Source organism: Poecilia mexicana, unplaced genomic scaffold, assembly GCF_051168715.1.
Source record: "Poecilia mexicana isolate PSO_F unplaced genomic scaffold, ASM5116871v1 scaffold_5, whole genome shotgun sequence".
Taxonomy (NCBI): domain Eukaryota; kingdom Metazoa; phylum Chordata; class Actinopteri; order Cyprinodontiformes; family Poeciliidae; genus Poecilia; species Poecilia mexicana.
The window spans coordinates 10676230-10695558 of record NW_028263374.1 but is presented as its reverse complement, the minus strand read 5'-3'; the positions used below and the strand labels follow the sequence as shown (position 1 = coordinate 10695558).

General features: G+C 40.2%; 1 protein-coding gene across 3 annotated transcripts; it reads right to left on the bottom strand.

Moving 5' to 3' along the window:
- Positions 1–1038: 1038 nt before the first annotated feature.
- Positions 1039–18882, bottom strand: srpk1b (SRSF protein kinase 1b). Of its 3 annotated transcripts, XM_014986322.2 has the most exons (16): positions 18797–18882; positions 18138–18192; positions 10497–10624; positions 9738–9846; positions 8962–9049; positions 8584–8671; positions 8369–8475; positions 8050–8215; positions 7018–7043; positions 6690–6912; positions 5226–5648; positions 4492–4586; positions 4132–4239; positions 3527–3596; positions 2595–2687; positions 1039–2369 (listed from the first exon to the last, which is right to left on the bottom strand). In XM_014986322.2, the coding sequence occupies exons 1-16, from the start codon at positions 18807–18809 to the stop codon at positions 2185–2187; spliced, it is 1977 nt and encodes a 658-aa protein (XP_014841808.2). In that variant the 5' UTR covers positions 18810–18882; the 3' UTR covers positions 1039–2184. The 3 variants fall into 3 exon arrangements, with proteins under 3 accessions (XP_014841808.2, XP_014841807.2, XP_014841806.2); XM_014986321.2 differs by lacking the exons at positions 18138–18192; positions 18797–18882 and adding an exon at positions 16249–16334; XM_014986320.2 differs by lacking the exons at positions 18138–18192; positions 18797–18882 and adding an exon at positions 12907–13436.
- Positions 18883–19329: the final 447 nt, after the last annotated feature.

The following is a 19329-nucleotide window of genomic DNA, read 5'->3' as shown; positions in this document are numbered from 1 at the left end:
CTGATCTGACCAATCTTTTTTTTTTGTCTCTTGACAGATAACGCATAGATCCGTGGTGAACACAAAGAGGACATGCAATCAACTCAACACTGAAATAAACTCCCAAAGAGTTTACCGGCGGCCTCGGCGAAAAACCTTCATGTCCTTCCAGAAACGACTCCAACAAAGCGAAGGTTTTCCACTGACCTCTGGCTTCACTATAGACCTGCTGTAGCTTTGTGGACTTCTACCAAGAAGTTTTACTTTCGATTGAAAATTAGGTCAAAACCTCTCAAAAGTTTAACCAGACAGCGCAATCAACTATCCACTATAAATATTTAATGACATTAAATTGATCAATGTCATATTTTTTGGGGCGATTCCACTGATGTTTTGAGGATTTCTCTTTGAAGACGAAAGACCTGCTTGTTGTCAGTCGAAAGCTTTAGCTTTCCACAGATTAGAATAAAAAATTAAAAATAAAATCAGATCCTAGTCACAAACGCAATTTGTGTTTACGAGAAACACAAATTCCCCAAGATTTCTAAGTGTTTCTTCTGGTCAGAAGAAAGACTTTGGTAAAATAAAGTTAAACCTAAATCCCAAAAGATTTTGAATTATTCTGGGCTTAACTGAATTTCTAATTACAATAATATGTATTTAACTTTCCAACCTTTTTATGATTAGGACTTGTTTTATTGGCGGAGTGCAGACGTCTGCACAGTTTCTGAATTTGTTCACATTTTGTCTCGCGTCAGCCACAAGGAGGAGCTGTACAGATCCACAGCTCAGGTGGGGAAAAATTATTAGCAGGAAAAGGTTTTAGGTGTCCAAAGCTGGTAGAGATGTAATATTTCACAGCATAAATGCACACCAAAATAATCTGAGTGCTATTTGTAAAAACTTAGGGAAATGTCTTTCTACATTATGTTATTCTACTACTACTCTTTGTTGGGCTATCACATTAAACACTACAGAATACACTCACGTTTGTTGTGAGTGCTGAATTTTGTTTTTGTTGCAAGGAGTTACTAAAAACCTTCAGCTTACAAGGCAAACTAATTTGGAAAAGTGTTTATTCTTATATTCTACAGGAAGAAATAAAGACGGAAGACACGGACGTAAGAAACTTGCATCATTAAACATGTGACAGCTGTGAAGAAAGTCAAAGCAATAAAATAACATCTGCAGTTAGTACAATCTTTTGTTAAACCAGCATATTCATGGGGAGGGAGGGGGTGGAAGTCTTGCACAGTAGAAGCTAAATTTATTGCCTGATCACAGAGAATGAAAACGTTTTTAAGCCCTTCAGATAAAGTCTCCTTTGCTACTCAGTGTCTTGTTCAGAACCTGCATCAAGCCAAACTCTTTGGTACAATGTACTGAACGCCGGTTGCTTATCCATTTGTGGCTGGATTCCAAGTATACCAGCGTTTAAAAAAACCATCTGCAGAGCTGTCCATCCAGAAGAAAAAGAATCTAAATAAAAACCAGTTTCACACTCAAACTCTGAGAAAATGCAAAGTAATGCAGAACCTTGACAATACCTCAAGGAGGGAAAAAAAAAAAAAAAAAAAAAAAAGCCTGGTTGTCAGTGTATTTTTGGATAACTGTCATTGATGCACACCGTGTTAAATGTCTCATTCTGTGGAGGTGTTTGTGTAAAAATTTACAAAAAACCCCCACAAAAAAGCCATTTTTTTCTTCCTTTTGTTGTTGGTGGTGGTGATAAATCTTAAGACTGTTCTTGAAAATGACTGGTTACTTTTTAATCTGATAAGCACTGTGCAGGGACAAACTGAACAAAGTCTCAGGCCAAAAAGTGTAAAAGCTGGGCGCATGATGACTGGCAAAGATTTGGCTCAACTATACGACACCCACTGGATTACAGTTTCACAAAGCTTCTTTCACTTCCGTTTGTGTCAGAAAAGTGCAAATTTCAGTTCTTGAAGAGAAAAAGAATGTGCACCAGCGATACACCTGCACTCAGAAACGAAAAAAAGAAAAATGCCAATTGAGAAAGAGTTCACTAAGTACGAGTGAAGGGCGTTACTGAACGTTTTCCAATTAGCGACCAAGCCTCGACTGCTTTCCTCTCCGTCGTTTGGATGTGCTGGCAACCATGAGGGTCCTGCTCGCAGACATGAATGAATTTGCTGGCCGGGTTCTTTCACAACATATAAAAATGGCGGCGGTGCGCAGGTTTTAGGAGGAGAGCCATGGATGGGAGAGGCACTGGGCCGCCGTGGCCCTCCGTTCAGGCACCAGGTCCAGCATGGGCAGCAGGAAGCTGCTGAAAGAGTGGGCCTCCTCCTTGGACCACTCGTACTTCTCCACCAGGACGTCGAACAGCCCCCACGGCTTCAGCTTGGTGATGTGTCGCAGGTCGCCTGGGAGAAACACGTTTCACAAGATTCAATCTCGGTGGACCTTCACAGAGCTGAGCCTCATTTAGTTTTTTTGCAGGTTCTGTCCTGAGCGGAGCAGATGGCTGCTCCCCTTCGAGGCGTCACATGCTTAGCCTGAAATAGCATCTCCTCTCCCAAATACCTGAGGATGTTTCAAAGTTGAAAGAGGAAGCGGCTTTTCAGAAGACAGCTGGCGGGTGCGTTTACCTTTCTTGGTGAAAAACTCCTTGGAGTATTTGCCCGCCACGATCAGCTTCCGAGGAACCTTGCCAAGCAGCTCAATGATGAGTGCTATGTGATCTGCAGGGAGCGGAGATGCGGAAACGTACGGTGAGTACAGGTGACAAGAATCATCACAATATGAAGATCCACAAAAAGCAATTCCAATCCTTCAACTTTTTTTTTCCCCCCCACATTTTCCGACAACCGCAAACTTAAATGAATTTTAAGGGAATTTTTTTTTATTTTTTAAGCGATCAACACAAAATGGAACAACTGAAAGTAAAAGAAACAAAAGAACAAAACATGGTTTCAAACAGAAAAAGATACCATAGATACAGAACCATAACAACAAGAAGAGAAACCCAATTGGATTAGTCAGAATTGTTATTTGGTGGGGGGAGAAAAAATATAGGAAATTTTAACCAGTCCTGACTGAAAAAGGTTAAATTTGATACACAAATATAATTTAACATAACCTTCAATCACCCAACACAAGTCATATATCCATAAGAGATCTATGGATGTTACTGGTGGTGTCGGAGTAAAAGGGGGCTGCTGCAAATTTGTGTCTTTACATTTCAGATTTTTGCTACAAGTACTAAAAACAAACATCTAGATTTCCTTTTACAATCACGCACACACACAAGCATATGTCAATCACATAAAGCTCTGATAAAACACACTGAAGTTCAATGTTGCAAATAAAAGCTAAAAGGGTATAAATAATTTTTGCAAAGGACTTTATGCAGAAAAGAAAGAACTGAATCTCAGAGAATAAATACATCTTCACTTTAATGTTTCCGTGTAGACAGAAACAGTTTTAGGGTTTTTATATATTTCAGAGCCCAAACTGAATCCAGTTCTGACACTCAAGCCAGGCGGCCATTTGTAAAGGAAGTCCTGTTTTCTGAACCAACCTTCATCTCTGGAGTAGTCCTCTCCAGAGTGCGGTTCAAACAGATAATCTCCAGTGGCAAGCTCGAAGGCCTGACGAAAACAAAACACACATCCAGAATTAAGGAGGGTTTAATTACAGCTATGCCAGTCAAGACTTTATTCCATTTTGGTTTCTGTGTTTCTGACTCTGGAAACTTTACATACCAGAAAGTTTCCCGCTAAAAGACGACGCCTAATTATTACACTCAACAATGAAACAGTTGCAGACATGTACATGTAGCTACAATTATGAATGGATGAATAAAATCCCATAAAAAATAATTCTTTTTACAAAAATAATTATTTACGCCTCTAATATTTCCAATGGAATCAACGGAACCAAAGCAATTATTGTAATACTCGACTATTTTAAGTCAATATGTTCAGAAATCGCATTACTTCCTGTTCGTCTGGGTTCAAATATATTATATAAACAATAAAAGTCAATGCTGGAGAATTTTCTTTAAAGGCTTTTCCCTTTAAAGTTACACCAGCCTCTCTCTACTGACAGGTTGCTGTAACTTTAACAGAACGTATCCAGCGTTCATTGCACTGCCCATGCAGCGGTCCAGTGTTTGTGTTTTACCATGCAGGCGGTGCTCCAGATGTCTGCTGGAGTGCTGTAGCCAGCTCCGATCAGAACCTCCAGCGAACGGTATTGCCGTGTCTGGATGTCGTCTGTAAAATGCTTGTGCTGCAAAAACAAACGCTGAGATCTCAGTAAAATTCACAGATCCCAAAATGAACAGATGAGCTACAAGATAAAAAACAAAACAAAAACAAAAACCTCAAAACGCTTATCAACAGAAAGCATGTTGAGGTATATTAAAAAAAAAAAGGCTCGATTTCTGATAAATTACACGATCAAGACTGACCAGTAGAAGGCCCGTCTACTAACACCTACAAGAAGCCGACTTGTTGCTGATGGATGCATATCTTTACTCACCACCCAGCAGGCATTGCCAAGGTCAGCGATCTTGACCTGCAGCTTGTCGGCGTTAAGAGGATCCAGGGGGTTTACCAACAAACTGCCTGCTGAGCCTGGCAGAGAGCGGAGTCAGAAATAAAGACAAAAACAGATGAGAGACTGACACCGAGTCCTCTCCAACATCACAGATTACAAAAAAAAAAAAAAAAAACACATCCAGGAATTTTACAGACTGGAACTCGGAGGAAGCTTTTGCTGCAAAGTGTTTGCAGTTTGCAGTGGGCGTTCATTAGAAAGTTGATGTTACAGTGGAGGATTTGATTTAATGTGTGAAGAATAGAAAATAACACATGCATAATGCAGCAGTCTGACTGGATTCAACCCACGCAGTTTAGAACGTCAGCAAGCCGTTTCTGATCACAGCGAAATGTAGCTTAATCTGCATAGAGTCGCACATTAAACTACAATCTGGTTTACATCTGCATTAATTATGTGATGTAGTTTTGTTTTGTCTTCAAAGACAATAATAATACAGCATATTCATTTGAGATTTTCCTCATATTCATGTAATTTATCCCGGTCTTGTAGTTTTCAACAGATAAGGGAGTGTACTCGAGACTTTCAATATAAACTGTGAATATTTTTCTAATAAAATTCAGCTGTTTCTGTAGAGAAACGGCACGAGCACGACGGATTTTGTCGAATCTTGAAAGTGTAGTAAAGTAGGCTAAAATATCTGTTCTGCAACTAACCACTCTGGCCGTCCTCTTCCTCACACTCCTTTTTGTTCTCCCCTTGCGTCTCCATGTCGTCCATCTTTTTCTCCAGTCTTTCTCCGTCGTTTGGCTCCACGGCGACGTCGGAGCCGAGAGAAGCGGGGAGAGGCTCCGAGGCGGGATCGGCCTCTGCCGGCGAGGCGTCAGAGGTTTCGTGCTCCTCTTTGTTACATATAGAGTCTGGAGTCTCTGCAGTGCTTTCTGGTTGGTTCGCGTTCTGTTGGTCCTCCTGCTCCTCCGCAGACTCCTTGGTCCCTTGTTTTTCTGAACTGTCCTTGTTCTCCGGCGAGGAGGAATGGCCGTTGCAGTTGATCTCCATTCGGTTCTCCTCCTCCGCTGCGCCCACTTTCTGATGACCTAGCTGAGGCGTCGGAGGAGGCTGCTCGTCGGGAGTGGAGTCTGCCACAAAAAAAAAAAAAAAAAAGGGTTTATTTCATTTAATAAAGACTTTTAATAACACAGTTCTTCATCCAGAACCCCTGTGATGAAATATGAAGGTTGGAAAAAAAAAAAAAAAAAAAAACTAATTACTGGGCTGCAAAGGACTTGACAATGGTGTCAAAGTTCATGTGGCCTTACATACAGGCAGAACTACAATGGTGTGGTTAAAATGGTCTAGTCAAAGTCCAGACAAAGAAATTTGGGGATTGATGTTCACAGACACTCTGATTCAAAATAACTTGTGTGAAAAAAAGGTAAACAGACTTACTTCAGAAAACCTGCAGGTACAGAGAAAAGCTTTGCATTTGGAAAACATTTTTAAATATGCTACATCATTTTCTTAGCACTGCTTTGAGCTGAGCTGAGCTTTCCAAGAAAAGCCTAAAAAACTTCTGACTTTACAAAACGTGAAAAAGGTCAGGGCATACAGCTGGAGTTTTTGTCATCCTCAAACACTTTTTTCTCCATATTCAAAAATGTAGGGGCATCTGTTCAGTCAAAATGAAGATTCAGATGAGGTCATAGTGACACTGTACACATTTCAGCTGTCACCATGGGGAATTAACAGGAGCTCATCCTTCAGGCAGGTGAAGATTTAGTTTTCACCAAACAAGAGAGAGGTTGTTTGCTCTTCACCAAACAAACTCTCTTCATTCTCATTGCAACAGTGGATGGAAAGATGCTTTGAGTCTGAAATTACAAATATTTTCCACACTTTTCCCACAGGACGAAATGATGAAGATGGGATGGGGAATACTCGGGAAGTGCAAATATTCAACCATTTATTACTTTTTCCCCAACTCTTGGTTAAATCTGGGAATTCACTCAGCACCCATATCACATTGTGGACATTTCCGGACTCTCTAGAAGCCCATCTTAGCCAATAAAACATTTCGTGATAAATTCAGCAGAGCACATCCTAATCAGACTTGTGGAGCTGCCGAAAGAGCATTTAACTTGAGATTCAAAGATGACACCAGATCCAAATCCATTACTCACCTGTGCTTGTGTGGTTAGCAACATCTTGCAGCGTCGAAGAGACGGTAACAGTAGCTGCGGACGAATCTTCATTAGTCTCCGTCTCATCGTCGTCGTCATCTTCCTCTGCAGCATCAGGCATCGCTCCTCCTTCCATCTCCTGAATCCTCTTCTCCAGCAGCTCTGCTTGCTTCTTTTGCTTTTTCTTCATCTTCTTTTTCTTATTCTTTGACATTTTGGCCATCTGTGAATGGAGAACACGCAGTACTCCAATCATTTTCAACTCCCCGTGTTCTGAGAAATTGTCATATCACAACATATGAACGCGACAAAAAGGGAGAGAACTCACCGTTTTGGGTGCCGGCGCTGTACTCACTGCAGGAGAAGGAAAAACATCAAAGGGTAATAATGTTGAGTGATACGCAGCACATTCATAGACGCTCTATAATTAGCATTTCGTTCTGGTGGCTGGGTTTTGCTAACACACTGCCTCCGTGGAGACTCGGAGTCTCATAAACTTCTCTGAGTGAGTCGACGACAGCCGCAACCAATCCAGCGGTGACTCATAGCGAGACGGAGCTCAGCTCGCCGCTTTTATTAGAAGCAGCTTTTACTCAAAACACACAATACCATCAAATACAGTGGCACTACAAACTATGCGGTTTCCTTAGAAAACCAACAATATGTGTAAAAAAGATAGCTTTGGTTAAGAAGTCAGAGACCACAAAAACTGAAACAAAAGCTGTATTTACAAAAAAATTGATGCTGGACAAATGTTTTATTATACTGGATGTTATTAAGTCAACAAAACTTGCTTGGGCCCTACAAGAGAATTTCATAGCAGAGAAGTTTCCACATGTTTGCTCAACGCATGTCAGTTTTACAAATAAAACTGTGATAGACCACTGTGCTGGTCTATCAGAGACCTCTAGACTTCTCAGGTCTTCTGGTTCTGGTTCTGCTCTGCATCCCCAGAACCAGAACCAAACCAGGAGAAGCAGCATTCAGCTTCTATGCACCACAAATCTGGAATAAGCTTCCAGAAAACTGCAAAACAGCTGAAACACTGAGTGCCTTTAAATCTAGACTAAAAACCCACCTGTTTACAGTTGCTACTGAAACACTAATCATGAAACACTAAACAATAATCTGATGTGCAAAATGTAATGTTGACGACTGTGTGTTATATGACTTTGTAATTTTGCGTTTTTATGATGTAAAGCACTTTGAAATGCCTTGCTGCTGAAAGGTGCTATTCAAATAAAACTTGATTGACTGAAACGTATTAATAGCTAAAGTTTTGAATTAAAGCTCCTCCACAGTCATGATAAGTCGATGGGTCCACATTTTCGTTAAAGTGTGAAACATAAGAAATGGCGACCTGCAGATCCAGATGGAGGTGGAGCGCCAGACTTCTGCCACTGTGTCGCCTCGGCAGCCATCTTCTTGATGTAGGGCTCGTTGACAGTCAGCAGAATGTTTTCAGGCTTGATGTCTGTATGAATGATTTTACACTTGGCGTGGAGGTAGTCTAGGCCCTGCAGAACCTGCAGAGAGAGAGATAATGAAGCTTTTTCTGGATAAAATGTGTTCAAGTGTAGTTCAGGGGAATAAGCCTGGTGTGATATGTGTGAATGATTTTGTAACAAGGATTACATTTAGATTTGCTCAACCACATTTGGAGCAATGCAATTCTCTACCTGTCGTATGATGCTTTTCACACAAGGCTGGGGCAGACCTTGATAATTTGATTTTATAATCCACTTCAGAAGGTGGTAGCCCAGGACCTCAAACACCATACACACATCTGAAGAAATCCGAGTCAAGGAAACTTCTTGTATAAAATTATCAAAAATCTGCAGCCTTTAACTATCTGTAACAATCAGTAACAGATTCATAATTAAGTAGAGGATACGAGTTCCATTCATCCCAGAAATCTTGAAGTCATCCAGCAGCTGCACCACTTTCTCTCTGCTGGGATCTCTGGGATCCGTGTTTCTCACCTGGAAAACATCAGTGAGGCATGTGGGAACGTCACAAAGTGGAGCATAAGTGATAATATTAGGTTGAACGTATACATTTTCACCAAATGTTTACATGTACTGTATATGAAGATGTGCATCTCAATCACATTAAATAGTTCAAATAAATAATGGCATAGGTAAATTTCTGCTCTAAAAAAAAAAAAGTGAAATTAAGCCTAATTAAACTAAAACTGGTGGTGAGGAAAAACGACAGATTATATTTTTTGCAAACACTTGATTAGAGTATATGATGTATCTTCGTTCCTTACAGATTTCAGCAGTTTGATTTCATCCAGCGCGGTCTCTGTGTAATGTTCAGCACTTTTTACAACCTTCATGGCCACAAATCGCTTCTCCCTGAGAGAAAAAGAAATAAAGAAATAAAAAAATAAAACTACAAATTCTGCTGTCAGAACTCTGATGTAGAAAGCTGGACGCCACCTAGAGTTCAAAGTACAACTCTGGCTGTACTTTGAATTCTGGCAGCAGACAAAACTTCCCGTTTTGTCTGCTGCCCTGATGAAACAGAAAGTTGCAGGTATATATTATTTATTAGCACTTCTGATAGTTTGTACAGTATGTCATTAACCTACAAGCACACAGTCCTGGACTACTACTACTTATGAAAATGTTTCCTTAGAAAGAAAAAAAAACATACTTCCTGATGAAAGCTGCTGTCCGGCAGCTTTATCTATTACAAACATTTAAAAAAAATCATATCCTTCTTAACAGCAATTAGTCATTCCTACTGGTTCTTCTACTTGCAACCAAAAACATGCTCAGCTTGGGTGCGGCATCATTTCTAGATCTGAAGCTCCAGTTTCTGAGAAACAATGCGATGACGCCAGCTGGCAGAAACAGGCAGCCACTGCAGCTTCTAGTTTCTGACATACCTTACAGTTTTCTCAAATACCCTAATTTTCCTTTGTGTGTGAATTTAAGACAACTGCTTGCAAAAAATAAATCCTGAACCTGCTAACCAGCATGTAAAAGTGAGTCCTGCTCATTTTTATTTCTCTTTCCTTAAACCAATGAGCAGACTTACTGGATGTCCCAGGCCAGCCACACGGTGGAGAAGTGACCCCACCCCAGCTTACGGATCACGTGGTATCTTCCATTGAACAGGTCGCCGATCTTCACATGATGATATCCACCTGAACAAACGCATACGCAAAATGGAAGATCAGGTGAAATGATGTTGTGGTTTCCATGTGCAGTAAAATCAAGAGTAGTGCGTTTAACTTATGTTTGGATTAAAACAACTTGAATCCGTTAAAAAAAAAAAAAAAAAGACGAAGGCTCATAAACTTTAGATGTTTGTTTGAGGAACCAAGAAAGGACCAAGACGAGATGGAAATCAAATTCCAGACAGTGTAGGAGCCATGATGTGTTACTTGGTGTGGGCAAAAACACTTTCCTTTCTCCAGCTTATTACCTTCACCCACAGTTCTGATCCAAGTAAACAAACAGTTCAGAACTAATTAAAAAAAAAAAATGGACAAAGAGCTGAAGAGAGGGGGCGTGTAAGGAGACAGTTCGTTGCCAGAGTCAAAGGAAAATGGATAATTAGACCAGAAAGTACAACAGATTGTTCCCTGATTTAAAAGTCAAGAATCAGCAGAAATCCATCAATAAAGACTAAAAATTGCTTTCATCACTCCAGCAGCTTCATCCATCACAAACATTTAAAAAAAAAAAAAAATTTAAATCTGGACCAAAACTATTTTCCTCCGTGAAGTTAGAATCTATTTCATTTCATCATCCAGATGCAGAAGTGATTTCTGAAGACCAAGGGAGACCGTACCCCTGCAGTAATCGTTGGGATCCTCCTGTTCGTCGTCGTCGGAGCCCAGGATCTCCTCATCCTGCTCCGGAAGGGGAGCTTCTCCCTGACCCTGCAGAGACGCTCCGCCGCGACCATGAGGCTCTGGCCTGATGGGAAGACAACAAACAGTATGCTGAGAACAGTACTGGGAGGCCTGGACCGTCAGCGATGGAGAGATCAGCAAGATGCATTAAAATAAGCACTAGCTCACTTCATTTAGTAACAAAATCAGGTCAAACAGACACAGGAGAACTTCATATAGTGTATAGTATTATTTACCGCAATCACACTTTGGTGACTTTAATAAAAATAAATGCTCACTTTGATAATCCAGCAACAACATTGCTCCTTTGTTAAAAACTGAGCTTCGTTGCAGCATAAACTGCAATCCAAAAATATTTAGTCTTTTTCAAATTGCATTAACCAGCAGCTGGACAATGTGGAACCATTTATCGTTCATCAACATAAAACCCAAAGCTAACTTGCAGTTTTAGCTTTACATGAAACGGTCAAAACGAAAAAAATGAAAAAGCCTTTTAAGAAACTGGCAATGCTGCTGCGTCTAATGTTATGTACCACAAACCAAGTCAAATTAATCAGCTTTATCTTTTGTGTAACAACATGAGCCTTGGAAATCCAACTAGAAAAACAACTTATCCTCCTCGCTCTTACAGATCACAAAGGGACTCCAAGAATCTGCCTCATGACCAGCATACACTACCATCAGTTATAAAATTATTATCTAAACAGTAGTAAATAATAGTGATCCAGGCAAAAAAAAAAAAAGAAAAAGTATAATTTAGACACAGTCACAATTATTGTTCTAAAGTAATCCTGAAGAAAAAAATAAGCACAGTTTAATATTTCTATGGGACTGATAAAGTTTAAAGTAGAGCCAGATTTTGTAAAGGCCGTTTACAGAGTGAAATGCTTGAGTTGTGCACCATAAAAATAGGAATTAATTTTACACCACTTCAAAAATAAGGAGGCAAGAACACAACCCAATTTCTTTGGCAGCTGATTATTTAGGTCTTTGTTTGCAAGTAAAAGGCCTGACGAAATCCAGAATTAATTAGTACCACCCAAAAAAAAAAAAAAAAAAAAAACTCTGGAAGAAAAGGAATTATTGACAAATAATGTGTAACCTGATGCACAGAAAGTAGGTTTTTTTTTACAGTAAAAAAAAATGTTAAATTTTTAAAAACAAACATTCTTCAAATATAAGTACATAGACCAAATGACATTTTTTTAATAGGCCTTGGTCTAATTGTGTCATCTAATTGTGACATTAATGACATAGATTTCACCTACGGCGATATATTGCCAAATAAAGAGCAAGGCTTGATAGATTTTATTTTTTGAAAGAAAACGAAAAAAAAACAAAAAACTACAAATGTCTTTTTGACGAACTGGAAGTGTTTTCATAATGAGGGAAACACTTCTATACAGTATAATTACATGTTAAAGATCAGCCTTACTTTCACTCCCGATTAAAGTAAAGATTGTTCAGGAGACTCGAGTCCAGACCTCGAGAGCAAGTTGAGTCTACAGTCGTTAAGAGTCCAAGTCTGAGGGCTTTGTTTGAACAAGACTCAAATCTAAGTCGCAGATTGAAGTCAGATGATCCAGCTACCTCTACGTGACCAGATCGTCAACACATTTTAATATTTTACAATCCATTATCGCTATGGCGACCAGCCAAACCCCCTGCGTCACCTCAACAGTGCCCGTTATTATTAGACCTTGCACCAAACACCTTATGTCTTCTTAAAATTCCTGCTGCAGGAAATTCCTGACTAAGTCAGGACATGTTGTCAACTACAGCCGCTGTGAATGAATGAGTGAGCGAGTGAGTGGGAGGGGCGGTGTCCTTGCACTGGAGGACACCACGCCTCTGCAGGACGGAAGCAAAAGATAAATCATGGCGGTACTCTGACGTGACAGGTAGTTCTGAATAAAACATAACCTCTCTTCTCTTACAGACTTGCAACAGAGGATTCATTTATCGTTTATGAAATTTTCAAGTAAATTAATCGGCGTAGGGTATTATTAAAACATAAAATCCCCCTCTAAACTCCCAAGAAAAAGGGAGTGCAGACTACGAAGACGGGCGAATTCGGATGTTTACATCACAACTTTCAGACAACTGACGCCAAAACATCATGATTGTGATTTTCCAAGGTGTGTATGATGTAAGTTAGAGACTTTGTCACCTGTTATTTCCACGTAGAGGAGACAGTTCAATGCCTTCTAATCACACAACACACCAGGGTACTTCAAGGACTTCTGCAACACTGAAGATACTGTTGTACCCTTCCCCTTTCTGACAGCCGAAGCCTGAAGGGTGCCACAGCTCTTCAACCCACCACAACAACAACACGCATCCTACCTGCAAGATGCACGGATGCCCATGGGACGAGAAGCGAGGAGGAGGAGGACCAGGTACTGAAAAAGCCTCTCACTCCATTCGCTCGAAGAGCAAAATATGTGACGGAGGTTCAGAAGTGGGAAAAGTAGAGAGGAGGCAGCAAAAGCAGTCTGAGCTGATGACTGAAAAGCCAAGGAGACAGCAGGAGAGGGGGAGAGAGAAGAGAGGAGGAGAGTGGGAAGGCGAGATGTGGCGAGGCCAAGCTGCAGAACGAGTCCCGAACTGCAGGCTCCCACTACATGCTGCGATTCTCGCTCACTTTCTGCTCTCTCCCACAGCCACTGCCTCTCTGTCGCTCCGTCTGACCGAGATCTCTCCTTGGCTGTCGTCAGCTTTTGGCCCCGCCCCCCTCTCGCTGACAGCTGGAAGGTGATTGGGGGAAAGAGCCCAGCACTGCATTGCAGGTGAGGTGCGACATCAGTGCCCCCTCCTGATCCGACCAAACGCCGTCCTCCTCTGCCCCCCAGACAGTCCATCGCCACTAACTTCAATCCGTGGCCTTTATTAGCTAAATGAGCAAGAAATACACAGCTTCTCCAATCCGGGCCCAGAGTGGGCTTCTCTAACCGCGACAGGACTTACTTCACGTGTTTCACATCAAATATCTTGAAATATTTCTCAGAAGAAATCCAACTCACATGTACTTTCGAGAAAAACGCCACGGACAGCCACTGCACACAGTTTCAAAGAACTTTTTTGACAGGTCGTCATTCAATCACACAATTAGATGAAGATATGCAACTTTTATGTTGCACACTTATTTTGTGGGGATAAAAGTCTACAATAGAGACCCACAGCATCACAGAGCAGCAAAAAATATTTAGCTATGTTTATTAAAAGAAAAAAAAAAAAGAAGTTAGTGGCATCGATAATTGACCCATTAGTGAATTAGTCAAAAACTATTTCTTTATACATGATTCTCACCCTTTAAACAAACGTACTCCCTTTAATGGTGGAAGTTTTTGTAAACAATCATGCAAGTCTACGAAGTAAAATATTTCATTTTGCTTTTATAAAAACATGCTCTTCTCAAGCAAGAATGGAAATACTGACATTTTATCAGAAACTCAAGATTTTGGCACTTTGAACCAAACAATTCTGTTTGGTTTTTTTAAACTTAAGCTAAATACATTTTATTTGGGTCTCGCCAAAAGCTGCTCTATCAAGAACAGAATGAGAGATGAAAAACATCTTTTCTTGGTGAACAACACTTTTTATGCAGAAAAGAGCAACAACATTTCCCCTTGAAGCCAAGAGCTTGGTGACCCGCTGTCTGTGTGTGTGTGCTTCAGGCTGTCTCACACACACACACACACCCCCACACACACACACACACACACACACAGGCTCTTTGTAGACAACAGATATTTCCTCTCCCCTCGTTTCAACCTTGACTATAATGCCTCTCTGTTTCTCAAAACTCAATCTGAGCTGAAAGTTCAAGCCCTAGCCACTAAAACGAACAGACTATGAGTTTCTTTGGTTGCATCTCAGTTTGTGTGATTGGTGCACTGGGCCTGCTGCAGGCAGGGAGTAAATAAAAGAGGAATTGCAGATGCAGAGACAAGCACAAGCTGCAGCATTGAGCTGCAGCTTGTGCATTGAGCTGCACAAGCTGCAGCTCAATGCTTTCCATCACATCTGACTTTTGTCACGACAATCATAAATGTAGGAATAGTCAAAGTAACAGCACATATGATGTCTTTAAATTAGAGTTTTAGAGAGCACTGATTTCTCAGCTGATTTAAACCAAATCCTGAATGTTTAGAGAGAAACAAAATACGCTTTGTGTGAGCAAAGAAAATAAAAAATAAAATAAAAAATGCAAAAAGCTGGCAAAGGCCAGATCACCAGCTAAATGATGTGCTAACTGGATCTCAATGTCATTATGGGATAAACATTTATAAAGACTTATTTTTTTTTTAAATGCAGAACTTAATCAGGCTGCTCTGTGAATTTAGTTCACAGTAGTTGGTGAACTATGAAAACAACTAACTGACTAAGTTTTACCCTGTGTGAAACTTAGAAGGATTTCTTGTTTAAGTTGAACTTGCACTTCTAATAAGATTCATCAACCCCAGTGAGGGATAAAAATGGCAAGACGAACTCACAACCTCTTAACATATCAACAACCCTGGAAAACATGCGACATGAGAGCGTGTCGCCATCTCCTGCTTTCAAAGCCATTCGGCCACACTAAGATCAGAGAAGTAGGAAGAAAAAAAACTAAACAACGTGCAGAAGAAGACATGGCGCCTGACGATGGAGCTGAACCAGAAACACTGCTGTCCCGGCTCCCCTCCATTCAAGTAAAATCAATACAAAGTGCCTGACAAGCAGAATGAAGGTACGAAGCACACAAAGTGTAAATGAAGGTGGTGGTAAAGCATTTCCCTTCAGCACTCCAAGCTTCACTGAAGGAACAGAGGGAGGCTGAAAACAACATCATGCAAACTTAAAAGAAAAATTGGGATCAAATCGATTTCCACGTTGACCTCAACTAGCATCCTACCGGAACCAGAGCAATCGAAACAGAGACGCCTAGCTCCACTGAGGGTTTCCTCAGTTCATAAAAACAACAGCTCTTTGCTAAACACAAACCAATGTTTACTGCATGAAGTCAACCATCGACTCCTTAAAATAATAATAATAAAAATCAGAGCAAACATGTTAATATTTCTACCACAAACAGGAAGGAATAGGGAGAAAGAGTTGCTGCGAAACCTGCAGTGTACAGATCTGGTGCTGTGGAGGGCTGCAGATGAGAAAAGAGTTGATGGGTTATGTAATAATAAAGAATAAAAAAAAAACAGAGCTAGTGCTGGGAGAGAAGCAGCAGAGATGAAAGCTAAACATAACACGGAGCAATAGGGCTGGTGGAAACTCGGCGTACTCCTACGTCTCCGCCTGAGCTAAAACGGCATTGATAAAAATTTGAAGCAGGGAAGTTAAAGAAACAGGTGGGGGAGGGGGGGTTTATCCCAGGGATGTGAAAAAAATAAATAAATCAAATATGCTCTTTGAAAAGCTGGAGGCACAAATCCACAAGAGACACAATCGGTCCTGTTCTCCCACACCAAGCAGAATACATAACCAGGTAATGAGGTGATCAGTGAGGCTGCAGCCATCTGTCAACGCTCCTGAATGGAAAAAATATATCGTCCTAGCATTAAGCCATGTCAGGCTCAGCATAAACCATCACAGCTCCAACCAAAAAAAAAAAACATTAAAAAAAAAACAAGTTGAAATTGTTAACTTCTTTGAGTGGTTTCTCCTCCAAATGCATGCATAATATATACTCACTTCCATGTCAGCCCACTGGCAAGTTTCACCACAGCTGTGTTGATGGAAAAGATCCAGTCCAGGAGCCACATGACAGAAAAGACACAACGCTGTCGTTTTTTTTTTTTTTGTCTTAAACACTGACCGGAAAGGACAAAAACTAGGAGCTGGGAAATATCTCTAGCCTCAGTTGTGATGAGGTCTGTGTTATTCACCCGCTGCTCTTTGAATGCACCGTGGCTGCTGCCGAGTCCCTTTCGCCACAGCAGGCACAAAAAAAGAGGGAGTGGGAGGGAAAGAGCAGGGGGCAGGAGACGTCTTAGAGGGAGGCTGAACAACACTAGGCTGCTTCCAGCTATTCATAACAGAAACAAAACAAAAAATCCTGTCAATTAAAAATGCAATCCAATCGCCGTTTCACATGTTTGCAGTGTGGTGAGAGGAAGGGCAATACTGTCGCAACATTATTTGAGAAGGTTATGAGTCCAGAAGCAGAGCATGGTGCTTTGGGATGTTTTCGCTCCACAAGCTCTAAAGCTGCATGTTGTTGGACAGTTTCCAACAACATGGAGCGGCAGGTTTTAAAATGAAACAATAAGTGGTAAACTGAAAGCTTTGTTTTAACTGTATACTATATGCTCTCTCTCTCTCTCTGTCTCTCTCTCTCTCTCTCTCTATATATATATATATATATATATATATATATATATATATATATATCCCCTTTAGATCTATTGTCATCTGTTACCAAACACAATCAAGAAAAACAGCTAACCTGGAGCACAAACAATACAAGCGTATTTCAATAAATTAAAATGTCATTGCAAAGTTACACACCTGTATTACATACATTAAGTTTTTAGTACCGTTAAAATTCCTCATCTTGGAAGATTGGATATTACATAAACCCAATAAAAATACTTTTATACAGACTTTTTATGCTATAAACTACAATCACATAGAGGCTACTGAACCGGTCCAGCAAACACTCTCAACGCCCTCAACAATGAGGCGTAGCCTCAAAAGCTCATTCCTAAACTAGTTTAGCTGAATGCAAACATGCAAGTGGAAAATTGAGTGGAAGGAAAAAGTATGATTAAAAAAAAAAGGTGGACGAGACTAACAATAGCTTTGAGAGGAAGCAAAGTTCATTCAAGAGTTTGTGGGAGAGTCTGTGTTTTAAAATCCATCACTCACACACACACGCATACACACACACACACACATAAATGTATCCTGAACTACTACTGTTCTGTTCCTCGTATTACATCACTTCTGAACTAAAGACTTCAGAGATGCCTTAACTGGGCTGATGAGGAAAAAAAAAAAACACTGGTCTGCTGTGTAGTTGTCCAAATGTTATGTTCAGATTAAAATAAATGTTTCATTTCATGCTGAAATCAAGGTCTTGAGAGTCTGGAAGAAGACCAGAATAGCACTGGATCCAAATTGTTTGAGGTTTGGTGTGATATTTCAGTAATAATGTGTTTCAGTCAAGCTTAAAATCAGCAAAGTCATTTACAAGGACCAGGAGTGTTTCAATTTTCCCTCTGCTTCTTCTATGATGATGTTCACTTTATTTTTCAGCAGGACTGAAAAGAATGTAACATTTAGTGAGAAACTAAACGGGAAATTTCATTAGTGTCACACTCGTCAAAACGAATAGAAATACACTGTTGAAGTATATCACACTATGTGCAATGAATCTACAGCCGTTTCTCTTTATAAACTGATTCTTTGGGGTGGGGAAAAACGTCACTTTTGGAAAATATTCAAATTTTTTAGGCGCACCTGAGTTTCCCTGTCTATTGTGATCACAAATTGCTTTCTAAACTTCCTGCTCTGCCTCTTGAGCAGAGTAAAGAAACCCATTATATGTAAAGAAATAAAAAAGGAAGTTTTCTGGTTACTTTTTGCCAGGTTTCCTCTGCTTCGTCCTCTTCTTCCTCGCTTGGATCGCCAGAACTAAAAACAAACAAAAAAAAAAAGCAAAAACAGGTCTGAGACAAAAACACGCTGTTATGTTTGTGTGACAGAGATAACACGAGTCCGCGTTTTTTCCGAGCCGTTACCCCAGATTTCAGTAAAAAGATTAGCTACTTTTCTGAGGTGTAACAAAATTCACAATGACGGTAAAATGAGAAACTATGTAGTTAGCAGGTTACTTGGCTTTGCGGTGTATTGTGGGTATTGTTAATTTAGCTAACAGCAACTTCTAACGTTTCGCTGTGAAAATACTTATCACCACAAACAGTCCTATTTACTATTTTTAAGCATTTGTCACAGTATGAATTATGCTTTGTCACAGACAGCGATAACAAAATGTGTTGGGGGGGAGGAAAAACTGTGCACCATCATGTGAAGCTAAAGCTAACATAATCTTACCACAGAAAACACACAGCAGAGCGCATGGTACACTTTTACTCTACACCGGTAGTTAAGTAGTTTGTTTAACATTTGTTAAATCTATTTAAGCAGCAATTAATCAGCGATAAGCGTCTAATGCCAATGTGTTGTGAGTAACAGGTTCAACAAGTAAAAAGCATTTTGGTTTAGTTAGCAACGTTACCTTTTCTTTCCATGCTGAACAACCAGTCAAGTGCTGCGTTCAGTGGCTGTTGGAAATGCGGGACACTGCCTTAATGGAGGTGTGAGCTATAGAGAGCGCTGTGTTCGGAAACTGTAATTTCCTTGAATCTTTTACCTACGTGAATTGTTTTGGCTAATTTTAATTAACCTGTATTTTTAAATATATTTTTATATGAATTTTTGGCCCTTTCCGTTTTTGTCGTTTTTTCCCCCCGATATTTACGGAGAACAGTAAGCCTGGTGTAACGATTCATCAGAAGGTCACCAGTTAAATAACGTTTGATCGGTGGTCATATCTGCCTTAAATCAACAGGCCCAAACAAAACTCAGAACCTACGTTGCTTGCCAACCGCCATTAAAAAAAGAACTCGGAACCAAAATAAAAGGGAGCAAAGTGTAATGTATGTTTTCGAATAACAATGACCAAAATGTAGCTTATTTTCTATCAACTATCAGGGCATTTTCCCACGGTCTCCTCAAACGCTTGCGGAAAACTGCAGAAGCATTTAAATT

Excerpts from the sequence above, each read along its gene's own strand:
- srpk1b (XM_014986320.2), bottom strand. The coding sequence starts at position 13,421 with ATGGACTGTCTGGGGGGCAGAGGAGGACGGCGTTTGGTCGGATCAGGA. Across the intron at positions 6,913-7,017 it reads CAGCGCCGGCACCCAAAACG|ATGGCCAAAATGTCAAAGAA; the intron begins GTGAGTTCTCTC and ends CTCCATTCACAG. Across the intron at positions 5,649-6,689 it reads TGCTAACCACACAAGCACAG|ACTCCACTCCCGACGAGCAG; the intron begins GTGAGTAATGGA and ends TTTTTGTGGCAG.